The 12,594-nt window shown below is 30.6% G+C and overlaps 1 protein-coding gene across 4 annotated transcripts in view; it reads left to right on the top strand.

Annotated features, from left to right (window-relative positions):
• LOC148238996 (endothelin-converting enzyme 1-like) overlaps window positions 1–12,057 on the top strand; it is a 30,582-nt gene extending 18,525 nt beyond the window's left edge. For 3 of the 4 annotated variants that reach the window (XM_088193008.1, XM_088193017.1, XM_088193029.1), the window contains 13 exons: window positions 5,670–5,818; window positions 5,885–6,130; window positions 7,517–7,728; window positions 7,786–7,962; window positions 8,024–8,131; window positions 8,202–8,561; window positions 10,612–10,788; window positions 10,854–10,957; window positions 11,013–11,071; window positions 11,142–11,258; window positions 11,329–11,462; window positions 11,528–11,698; window positions 11,761–12,057. In XM_088193008.1, coding sequence (XP_088049134.1) covers window positions 5,670–5,818; window positions 5,885–6,130; window positions 7,517–7,728; window positions 7,786–7,962; window positions 8,024–8,131; window positions 8,202–8,561; window positions 10,612–10,788; window positions 10,854–10,957; window positions 11,013–11,071; window positions 11,142–11,258; window positions 11,329–11,462; window positions 11,528–11,698; window positions 11,761–11,937 — 2,191 coding nt within the window. In that variant the 3' untranslated portion in view covers window positions 11,938–12,057. Of the gene's footprint in view, window positions 1–3,956; window positions 4,029–5,669; window positions 5,819–5,884; window positions 6,131–7,516; window positions 7,729–7,785; window positions 7,963–8,023; window positions 8,132–8,201; window positions 8,562–10,611; window positions 10,789–10,853; window positions 10,958–11,012; window positions 11,072–11,141; window positions 11,259–11,328; window positions 11,463–11,527; window positions 11,699–11,760 lie in introns of those variants that run through there. The other variant, XM_088193040.1, reaches the window with a different exon arrangement.
• The last annotated feature ends 537 nt before the right edge of the window (window positions 12,058–12,594 follow it).

Raw genomic sequence — 12,594 nt, 5'->3', positions numbered from 1 at the left:
CTTGCTCATAACAAATTAAAAACTAGGTTTTTTATACCATCATATATCAAAACAATAAAACATATAGCTCATTAGGTAGTTCACATTTAATAAATTATAAGATATTTTAATAATATAAGTATTTGCAAAGCATATAAATTTTGGCAAATTCGTCGCCACGTATGCATATACCTTCAATTGACTAATTTTATTTTATTTAAATAATATTCGATCTGGACTCTTCACGCAACTATTATTTTTATGCGGAAGTCGCATTAAAATGTTTAAAAAGGACATTTTCCAAAATTTTTGTTGATGGTTTGAAAAGTGTCAGATCCAACAATATATAGAAAATTTTGTCTGACATCTCCTCTGGTTTATAATTAAACCAGAAGAGATGTCAGACAACATTTTCTTACAAGAAAATATTTTAAATTACAAAATTGTAACGTTTATCCTTCGTCCTTCCTTCAACGATTCTTTAAGAAAAAAATATGAATAATTTCGCTTTAAACCTTCCAACTTTTCTGCAAGCTATCATTTTCATGTTGAATGCTTAATTTGGTAATGACGATACATATTGTATTCTTTTATTACCAATGCACAATAAAAACAATTTTTATCATCTGCTTCCATAAGAAAATAATTCACACTCCATTCTGCCTTCAAATCACAAAATTCCATGTCCACTAGCGATGAATATATATGGGTAATAATATGAAATCGAATAATTGCAAATGCGTAACAGAGGGCACTGAATACTGTCTGTCGAATTACAACTAAATGCGAAGCAATAGGAGCACCACATACGACCATATCTCGCAACTCCTTATCTCTTCGATTGGCCATTCCGTTAGAACGCATACTTTTTTGAAGAAAGAGTTAAAAAATGTAAAATTTAATCTTAGCTCATGGGCCGAATTAAAATAAGCAGCGAACCAGATTTCACCCGCATGCTTTAGTTTGATGATTTAGTACATAAAGTTAAAAAAACATACTATTTAGATTACAAACATTGAAAAATTCATACTTTGTAGTATAATTTTTTTTAAATCATAATTCTGTTCTATTAACAAATCGATTCTTTAAGAATTATACTACGAAATAGTTAGATCACCATTATCTAAAAATAGAAAATTTACCTGTGTGGATTGATCTATATGGTCTAAACCAGAGACCGTTATAGAACGAATTGTGTTTGTCATAATTGTAATGCTTTATTGCTTCAATGTCAAAAACGCGATCCACTTGTCTAATGTGGCCCATTTTGTAAATTAAAAATGTAAATTAAAGTAGCTGTGCTACGAGAGAAAGTAAACATTAACACTACTAAAAAAATATAGCTCATCAATAAAATATAATATTGCCGATTTATTGCACTGTTCTGATTTATTTAGAGCATGACCAGTAAAACTGATGTTATGACTGAAATGTTTGGACCAAATCAAGTGTGCATTTCTTGGTTGGACGCAACCATAAGCCCACTTATCATAAAAAATATAGATATATGAAATAAAGGATTTAAACAACCACTAAAATGTTTCGCTGGTCCTTCGAAACCCAAGAAAAACGGCTTTCAAGTCTGAACAAGTATATCGCCCTAGCTTATTTGAAAGTAAAGTTTTAACAGAACTCATATTTAATAATATATTTACAATTATAAAACGATTAATATATATTTTAATTGGTAATAGTATAATTGTTGTGGTTGTGTGTCACTTAACGAATATTTTTAATTTAAAAGTTGTTAATTTCATATGTAGTGAATAGCTCAAATTTGATTTATAATATATATTTTTATTATTTTTTCCTTATTACATATATAGAGTAGTAAAAACCGTAATGCATTTTTTCGACGATAAAAAAATCATTAAATGAGGGATTAAATGATTTCATCAATTTATATTACTTCCTGATATGTAGATTACATAATTATTTTAAATATTTATTTACGAATTAATATTAGCTATTTTATTTCCACCAATTTGTACTTTATCAAATATTAAAACTAAATTCTAATATATTACCCTGTCATAAAGAAACAGGATAAAAAGCGAGAATTATCACTTTTTTTATTAAGATACCTGGAACTTGTGTTGTATCGCATAGGAGATGGCAAAAACCCATTAAGTATTACATTTAGTTAGTAGTTTAACCAAAATCTACCATCACCTGGAAATCCCAAACACTAACAGAAGAGAATGTCCATCTGTTCCACTTAATTCATTGTTATTAGTCAAGGTATATTTATTGGATTTAAAAACAGTTTACTTTTTTAAAAGATTTAAAAGTGAAATAAAATGTATTAGGTAGTTGAACAATATATTTGTCATGTCAAAAAATACCTTTTGGGTCTTGCGTTGATATTTTTTTAAATGTAGTAAAAAATATTAAGTAGCAGTAAAAAAATGTCCTACGACCAAATACATAGGCGAATTTCTTAAGAAAATGCCCATCTTTAAAACCGATATTCACACTTTGTATCGATAATAGTAATTTATTGAAAAAACTGTATGAATGTAAAAAGAGTGCTTACTCCTGATTGTACGTATGCCGATTTTTACAAAAAATCCTGGGCTCAGTCCGCCCGCCATCGAATTAGTCCGATTTTGGAACTCCAGAGCTGCATTGTAGCTATGGTTCTCAATTATTCGTAGTTTTCAACTATTCGAATATTGAATATAAAACGGATGAACTTTTTCTCGGTTTTTACCGATATTAATTTATTTAACCAATTAAAAAAATTGTCTGTAAAAAAAGATCTAATTAAAAAAAAATAGTTATTAATAATTATTTTAATTAATCATTAATTACTGTCATAATCGCTAAAATTTTTGAATTATATATAATATGCATAACACAATTACTGATTAGTGTAGACGTCAAAAGGAGAATGTTTAATTTATTATCATATGCTTTTTAATCAGGGGCGTCTTTGAATTAAGATCAATTGCGATTGAGTTAATTTAGCAAATTTGATGGATCATTTTAAACACATAATTTCATCGAATTTATTGTATATACAATACTTAATAATTATTGAAACGAATTTGTTATACATGCTTTGTGCGGATTCGCATATAGATTAAATAACGAAATAAATTAATCGCGATCGAGTTGATTGAAATAAAATCTTAAAAATACAAAAACGTTACACGAACTTCACAAAAATTTTCGACGCACACATGTTTTTGAAATAAACGTTAAACGATAATAAAATGTAGGCCTTTCCAACACTTTGTTTCGTTCAACGAACGAATTCTGCAAATTTCGGTCATAGTAGACACGCCAATAAACATTCTATTAAGAAACGTTTTTCGAAGACGTAAAATTATTTTATTGACTCGCTTTTCGAAACAAAATAAAGGCGCTGGCAAAATAAAGACCACCTGTGTTGCTTAAGTACTCTAATTATTTCATTCTAAGATTTTTTTTAATTTCATTAGACGAATATTTTACAAATATTCGAAAATTCATATAATTGAAAATCGGGCGAAAACTTAAAATAATCTAACGTTCGATTGAGAACCCTAGTTGTGGCCCAAGAAGGATCTGTATATATATATATATATATATATATATATATATATATATATATATATATATATATATATATATATATATATATATATATATATATATATATATATAATATAAGTAGTTTGTGACCCACATTCAAATTGTCCAAAATATTTGTTGACATAAACTATATCTTATCTGTCACCGATTTATATGGTTCAAACATATAAATTACAAAACTAATGTGTAATGCAACACCGTCGTGATATTAATGCGAAAAATGAGCGTGAGAATTTTAATTCATGTTCAAATGCCATTCGCGGAAATTCTATAACGACACGAGCAGATCTGCAAAAAGCGTGCATACAATACGTATGAGATAATATTGACGGAGACAATGTTTAGAAGCACTGATTTGCAATAGCGCTCTATAAAACTATTTTACATTTCGCACCTATAACCAGTACATCTTTTTAATCCGCGCGCATCGGAAACATTGTTTATGCGATGGAAACCACTGAAAACCCTTCGTTAGTGAATTTTTACTATCATTAATATATTATCATTAATTACTAGTTTAAATGTGGCGGCAAATATTAATATATAACAAAATAAATATTTCATATTATATAAATAGTATTCTAAGATTAATTTTATACATTTATTAATTTTCTATTAACCTTTATATAGTATGTCTGACAATGAAACAAACTTCACTGAACTTATTTGCCATAACTAAAATAGAAAATAATCGTGATAACAATCGGGGGCGTTTTAGAAAAACGTAAACTTAATAAGACAATGGACGATCACGTGATGCTTATGTTTTTGATAGTTATATTTTCAAGATACTTTTATGTAAATTATTTATTATTTAAGAACAGTCTTATATAATATATGCTCATTTTCATATATTTATACATATTTAGTAAAGATACTATAACAATGGATATGTCTGATATTGAATATAGGCGTTACAATTATGATTTTATTAATATTTTGAGCTTTTAATGATCTTGTTAGTATTTTTATTAAACTTGTAAGGTTTTGGAGATTTCAATGGTTAGTTTTTTAGTACATTACTAAAGTTATATTGAACAAATAAATCTCAATTGGAGGATTAGATAAAACTTTTAGATAAATTCGTTATTTTATTCTTGCGACATTTTAACAGCATGTGGTCGTGCATTATCGCTGTTTCTTCGGAAATATCATGTAGTACGAAAACACTCAAGATATCGTGAAAGTACATGGAATAATTCCTTAATGGTGTATTTCGATTCGCTTCGATATCTCCCAGCAGGACTTCATCGTATAATTTCATTTGTGGTCCACTTTGTGATGCAACCTACAGATTTAAAAAAAACTAATGTAAGCTAATGGTAAACAAACAAATAATCTGTCTCTATCTTATACTGCTCTCTATCCTATAACTCATTTAATTATATCTGTTAGTAGAATATAAATTACTTTTGTTATATTTACAATCAATGTATTTCTCATCCTAAATAGTTATTTATCTATATTAAATAATAGCAACTAATTCAATTTACAACTTTGTTTATCTGTGCATTGTTCATGAACTACTTTTCTAATGTAATGAATCAATTATTTATATTATCAAGCACTTCATGAGCACTTTCACCGATACGATAAATTAGAGTATCATCTGTGAATAGATGTTTTTTACATTCATGAATTCAAGACACGTTCGAATACTTGCATCGATTTCTGTATTGAGTCATACATAATTCATGGCACAATAGTTTTCATTAATAACAAACTATCGCTATCACCTCGGATATCAAAATAGTAGTAGACATAGAGATAAAAAGTTTGAAGAAACGATAACTGCCGTTAAATTGTATTGTACAACACGTTTGATATACGTTTTAAAATGAGTGTGTTTTTGTTCTTAGAATACATTGAAAACAAAACAGTATGTTCTAAGAAAAAAATATTGCAATGAAGTAGTCACTGAAATGCACCATTAATAATAGTGAAAAATGGGAGCAACTAATCATATTGTTTGATTAAGCAATATTATTGTGATACTGATGTATAAATATTTTAAAATAATATGTTTGTGCAATAATATTGAATCATTCATGACTCAAAATAAAATGTAAACATGACTCATTAAAGTGTATAAAATATTTTTTGTTTCTCAGGGAATGCCGAAGTCCTTTGAGCTGCTCCTTTCTGCTCGCCTTTGGATTATCCTTGATCCTTGCCGGCGTTTGTTGCTGCGCAGCTGTTCTGTTCTTCATCGGAAATCAAAAGATAAATTCTTGCGTCACTGAAGAATGCGTGCAGACTGGTCAGAGCAATATCAATAAAACACTTATAAATAATACCATTTCTTAACAAGTGCTTTTATTATCAGCTTCAAGAATACTGAAAGCGATGGACAGATCTGTAGAACCTTGTCAAGATTTTTACTCCTTTGCGTGCGGAGGCTGGCAGCGTAAAAATCCAGTTCCTGAATGGTCCACGACTTGGGACCAGTTGGCAAAGTTGAGAGAAACACTGTCCAGAGATTTGAGAGAACTACTGGAAGATCCTGATACTGACGAACTTCCAAAGAGCGTCAAGAAGGCGAAGGCTCTTTATAGAACATGCATGGATGTTGGTGAGTAATATGATTATGAATTATTGCAGCAAAATGTATGTATTAATTAAAGATGAACTATGTTTATTTATTTATGGTATCTTTATGTTCTTAGTCTTTCGTGTCTATAGTGATTGTCATCACAATCTTGGCTTATAGAAAAAGTTTTTCCATTAAAGTATACGTGATGTGAAATCATTAATGTAAATTGCACATTATTTGCGACAAGGTGCTAATTCTATTACTGTTTAAAACTTTTCCGATGCAATAATAATAAGCACTAATTTAAACTGCATCTAAGTGTTTCTCATACTTATAAAATATTATCTATTTTTATCTAATTAATGCAATTAGATGCTTTCTATAAAATGATAATCACAAACAAACCATATGTTTACTTATGGTAATTCGAAGTATTATACAATACGTTCTTTATTTATTAGCATAGTATCTAAATATATGCAAACATTTTAAGAGAAATTTTTTCGGCAAAAATTGCAAAATTTATATGAGGGGATTTAAAATCTGCTACTCCCTACTGTTTTTAACTAATATTAATTCTGTATAATTCTAGTCCACTTTTGCAGTAATATTTCAGAATCTGTTTGTGAATTAGTTTCAACAATGTCTCTTAATTTTTATTTAGCAACTATTGGAGATCCTTTTTTAAAACAACCTTCAATGGTTCTCATGCACCTTCTACGAATTAATATTTCTTATGGTTTCTAATACTTTAAATTGCACTAGTAAAAAAAAATTATTGACACTACATTGCTTAGCAGTAAAAATATGGACTACAAATAAAATAGTAAAAAATAACAACACCTTTGTAAATATTACATATCTATCAGGTTGTTTACTACAAAGATCACGATCGATTTTGACGTCGGTTATTTGTGTTAAACAACCTAAAGTGTTATAGATTCACTATAGATAATTATATTAAACGCTATTTTTAGCAAATTGCAATAACAAATAACAATAGGCTTTGTAGATTTAACGATATGCTTTTTCGACCACGATGACCAGTCGCTTGTGAAATTGTTTCGTCATGCTTCTTTTAAGATTCTTCCTCAGGACTTTATCTTAAAAAAATGTTTACGCAATAGATTGAATGGTAATCATAGCTTGTATTACATAATAAACCATATATTACTGATCTCTTTAGCAACAATAATTCGCCAGTTTGTTCCGAAATATAATCCTCAGTTCTATTTATGATAAACAAAAAATGTTAAACTTTATTCTAACATTAAACAATTAAATCCCACTTTCAGTGGCGTGCCCCACTTTATCATCATTGCATAATTAAATGATTTAACGGCTAAAAATCTGACGATTGCATAAAAATTACATTGACGTAAATATGTATGAATATCTAATCGATCACGATTCAAAACATTACAGCTCAAATAGAACGCGATGGAATTGAGCCCATCAAGAAAACGCTTGAAATGCTAGGAATGACCAAATATCCACCTAAAGAAGTAGAAGCCAAAGATGAGCACTTTATCTGGCAAAGATCTGCCGGACGAGCTAGAAGGCTCTTGGGTCTTAGTGCCATGATTGGATTACATGTGACTGAAGATGTTAGGAACACTTCAAGAAACAGACTAGTGGTAAGTCAAAAAACATATTCCCTTAATGGATGTTATATTAAACACGTTATTATTTAGATAGAACAAGTATCGCCTGGCTTCAGCGAAAAGTACTTAAATTCACCCGATAAATTCGCACACGAGATTGAGCAGTATCGTAAATATATCTCAGCAATGATCAAAACATATGAGCCCGATGCAGACGCTGAACTGTTCGCTGCAGACATTATAACATTTAGCACTGAAATAGCCACAGTAAATATTTATTACTCTTCTATTTTGCTTTACATACGATTTACAATCATTTGTATTTTAGATAATGACACCGACAGAAGTAAGACGAAGTGGAACGCACTTGTTCCACGAAGTTACAGTAAGTCAACTGTACGAAGGAGCTTCTGGTGGACCGGAAGCTTGGAAGGATGTATTTATATTTATTATTATATATTTAATATAATCGTATACAAATTTTACATGTATCATTATAATTTCAGCTGAAGTTCGAAGAGTTCATAAAATATGCATTTGAGAATACAAATGTGACATTTTCAGTCACAGAAGATAGGGTTATTGTTATGGATTTGCCATATTTACAAAGATTATCTCTTTTACTGACTGCTACTGATCATATAGTTATAGAAAAGTTTGTTTGGTGGAGTGTATTTTCGACTATCGCACCATTGACCAAATCAGTTTTTAAGGATTTGGGCTTTGCATTCTCAAAAGAAGTGTTTGGACTTCAACAGAAAACTGCACGGTGGAAGTCTTGTACGGCCAACGTGAACGCCAACTTTGGAATCGCTCTTAGTTATTTGTATGTGACGAAGCACTTCGACAAAGATTCCAGAGAAAATGTATGTATCAATTTGAATAAATATACTGATGAGTTCAAAATATTAGCAACATATCCTTTAAAAAATAGTATCATAAAGTTTGTCTTGGATAATCTGATTTAAAATACAGTTAACATGGAATATACAGCTCTGTAACTTGATGAGTGGAAAGACCAGCGAAACAAATTGATAATTTATTACTCATTTCTTTCGACTTATGTATGCTTACACGATACAACCTTGGCTGCCGCCGGGGTTATAAGAAAGAGTGTTCGGTTAAGTCGGCCGTTGGCCCCTAACAATGTTTACTGACCTTTGCCATATAACTGAGGAAAACTAAGATAGAGCAAATTTCCGCATTTAATTGTTGATCTGACAATATATATGCGCATTTAATTGTTGATCTGATAAGGTATGTCTCATACTCTTCAAACTCCCATATTTTATACTCACAAAAATGTTTATGTAATTTTCAATAAATTGTTATAATACAAAGGAAATCGGCTCTACATTTCTAAAGGACGCGTGCTTTATGCCACCACTCTTCGCCTTTCTTACAAATGATGCAAGATTCATTCGGAGGATATGTTAATATCTTCCATTCATATCCTTGACATTCTCAATTTCAGCTATCTTATATTTGTATCCACCTCAGCAAAGTGCTATTTACGCTAAACTGGGCTTAAAGTTTTTGCGAGGATGGTTTAGTAGACATATTCTTTTTCACTTTACTTGGACTCTTAAATTATTCCTAAAAGGTGAACTTGTATTTATTTCAGACATTTTCTTTGTCTTTACTAGAGTTCCTTCCTTCTTGTGAGTGAGCTGATTTCTGCAGTGGGACTGGTTTCGATACTGCCCAAAATTACGCATAATCTAAATGCTTTACAGTTCTCGTGCAATCTTTTGCTGCCGTGATAAAGTTGCATAATCAACGTTAAATACTGATATATGCAGATAAAATAAGTCAAAAGAAAACAATGAATTCTACCTCAGGGTTTCAGCACTAATCGTTCACCTGACGGCATTCCTCCACGACACTCGTTATTACTTATCTACCTGTCATAGGCACCTCGCACTTTTACCTTAATTCCTACATTCATCTCTCAAAGCAATTCAAGTCATAGAGAGTTTTATTTATTTATTTGAAATGGAGAAAGCAATATAAGCGTTGAACAATAGTCAAGGACCTTTTTCAAATACTTAAATTGAAAAATTCAGGTAGATATAGTTCGTTTCATTCTCAACGTCTGCATCATTTAGCGAAGATGTAAAAAATGAGTTTAATATTAGGTATAAATGCCATTATTTTATTCATAAAACGCAATATTTTTGAGCCGAAGCAACGTTTCAGTTCACTTTCACCCCCCTGGCCATTGACAAATGCTGCAATAAAGAACAATTCAAGATGTATGTTATATTAGAAAAGTTTGTAAATACATATCGAGAATCGTTTACTTGGTTGAATCTAGTTATATTTAAAGTATAGTTTCCAAGAAGTCAAAAGATTTGTGAGGAAATGATTCAGTCATTGGGAGGAAATTTATCTGTATTGCATTATTTTACCCTACTCTACCACTTCAATGTGAAGTAAAAGACGCCATAAATACCATCTAAACTTCGGAGGATTTCTATAGAACCTTTGCAGAGAAACAGCAACAGTTACTTTAAAACAATTTTCAAACATCACTGATACGATTGATTTGATCTAATACTAGGCTTACCATAAGTCCCGGTTACACACATCGGTCCTGTTTCAACCAGTGGTCCCGGTTTCACAAAATTTCCGAGATAATTTTTTTTAATTCTCACCATCCTCTCACTAAAATGTAAAAGTTTCCGAAATGACATTTTTTAGCTGTCCTGAATTAGAGTTTCATAAATATGGTAAGCGTATAAAACGCCCAGAACATGTACTGACAAAGATACATATCCGGCCGATTACTTTTGAGCCCACCTATAAATAATTACACATTCTTTACTATTAATTAATTGGCTAAACTTTTGAAAATAAAACATTTAATAAAGATTAAGATTAGTGCACAATTTATTTCATAATCATATTCAACAGGCCATTGGTATGTTGGAAGACGTAAGAAAAGCATTCTCCGAGGCCGTCATGGAACTCGATTGGATGGACAATACTACAAGGATAAAAACCATAAACAAATTAAAGGCAATTAGAAATTATGTCGGATTTCCTGCTTGGTTATTGACGACAAAACAGTTGGATGCGAAATACAACAAAGTATGTTTGTGTAAATATATATTATAATAATATCCGATAACAAATCACCAATTGTTTAATTGTAGACTGAAATAGTCGAAGGAAAATTATTCGATACATATTTGAAGCTCACTAATGGATCTGTTAAGAAAAATCTAGAAAGCCTGCGTGAAAAACCAGACAGAAACAGGTAATATTTACATTATTATTTAATACATATTGATATTAATAATAATATTTTCAAGATGGGTGGCCACTCCGACCACGGTGAACGCGTTTTACTCGGCTACTCTCAATTCAGTCAGTAAGTATTGCTGAAAATATTATTAACAATTATTATAAAATATATTAAAAGATATATTGCATCCTTTTAGCATTCCCGGCCGGCATTCTGCAGCCACCGTTTTATGGCAATGGACTTGAATCAATCAATTATGGTTCAATTGGAGCGATCATGGGTCACGAAGTAACTCACGGTTTTGACGACCAAGGTACGTTAGCCGAAACGTAATCAAATTGCTGCCTAGTGAATTAATGTTGACATATAAATTGCTTATTTAGGCAGGCGCTATGATGAAAAAGGTAATTTGAAGCAGTGGTGGTCAGCGGCAACGTTGGAACACTACCATGAAAAAGTTCAATGCATTATTGACCAATATAATAAATATCACATGGCACAATTGCCCAATTACACGGTAAGTTGGTTATTGAATTGATTATATTCATTATTGAATTATATTACATGTGTATCAATTTTTAGGTTCACGGATTCAACACGCAAGGGGAAAACATTGCAGATAACGGAGGATTAAGAGCAGCCTTGAATGCTTATAAATTATTCACAATCAGAGACGAGCAAGCGAACAAGCAGAGGTTACCGAGCATGGAAAAATATTCGCAAGAACAATTGTTCTTCTTAGGATTCGCACAGGTACGTTGATTAAAATAATATTATATAACGGCGAAACGTTTATAATATTGTAACGATTTTAGATTTGGTGCGGTAATTCGACAATCGGAGCTTTAAAGTCTAAATTAGTTGAAGGCGTGCATAGTCCTAATAGAATCAGAGTAATAGGAACTCTGAGCAACTCTAAAGAATTCTCAGACGCGTGGAATTGTCCGGCAGGATCGCCGATGAATCCGAGACATAAATGCATTTTGTGGTGATTTTACATTGTGATTTAGTATGTACGAATGTATGTGTATAATACACCAAAGATAGACTGAATTATATATAATTTGTATACAAAATAATGAATCATAACAAATAATTTATTTTTTAAGCAATTAATGATTTTATTATTAAAACTTGACAAAAAAATTATCGTTTTATTTTATATTTATATTTATACAAATGAGGTGTCAACTTTGATCCGCTTCAGTTTCTCCACTTTTTTATCCTTCAGATGCTTTTTCACTTCTAATTTTGCTGAATTTGTTTCATGTACTTCTGCCTTTCAATTCTCTTGTTGAGTTCTCAATATGCTATTTAACACTTCTTTTTCATTATATCAATCGTCTATAAATATAAATAAAATTAATATAAATGTAGTAAATACCCAGATTTTCGTCAACATTGGGCAGATGTTTTACAAGCGCCAGATGCGCACTTAAATGTTTTACGAGATCAAAATTCATTGTCAACAAAAACCATACGGTAAAAAGGAATAATATTAACCGAGTCAATCTAATATAACTCGGACTGCAACTTTTTAATTTTGTTACTCTATACTTATTTTTATATTGATATATTTTATTTATTCACTATGCTACTAAGGTGACCAGATTTTGAAAATATCAAAGAAGAACACTATAAATAAAAAG

This window comes from Plectrocnemia conspersa, unplaced genomic scaffold (assembly GCF_051122295.1).
Source record: "Plectrocnemia conspersa isolate PC_06_02 unplaced genomic scaffold, ASM5112229v1 ptg000001l, whole genome shotgun sequence".
Classification (NCBI taxonomy): domain Eukaryota; kingdom Metazoa; phylum Arthropoda; class Insecta; order Trichoptera; family Polycentropodidae; genus Plectrocnemia; species Plectrocnemia conspersa.
The sequence above is the reverse complement of the archived record's forward strand: the minus strand, read 5'-3'. Positions and strand labels throughout refer to the sequence as shown.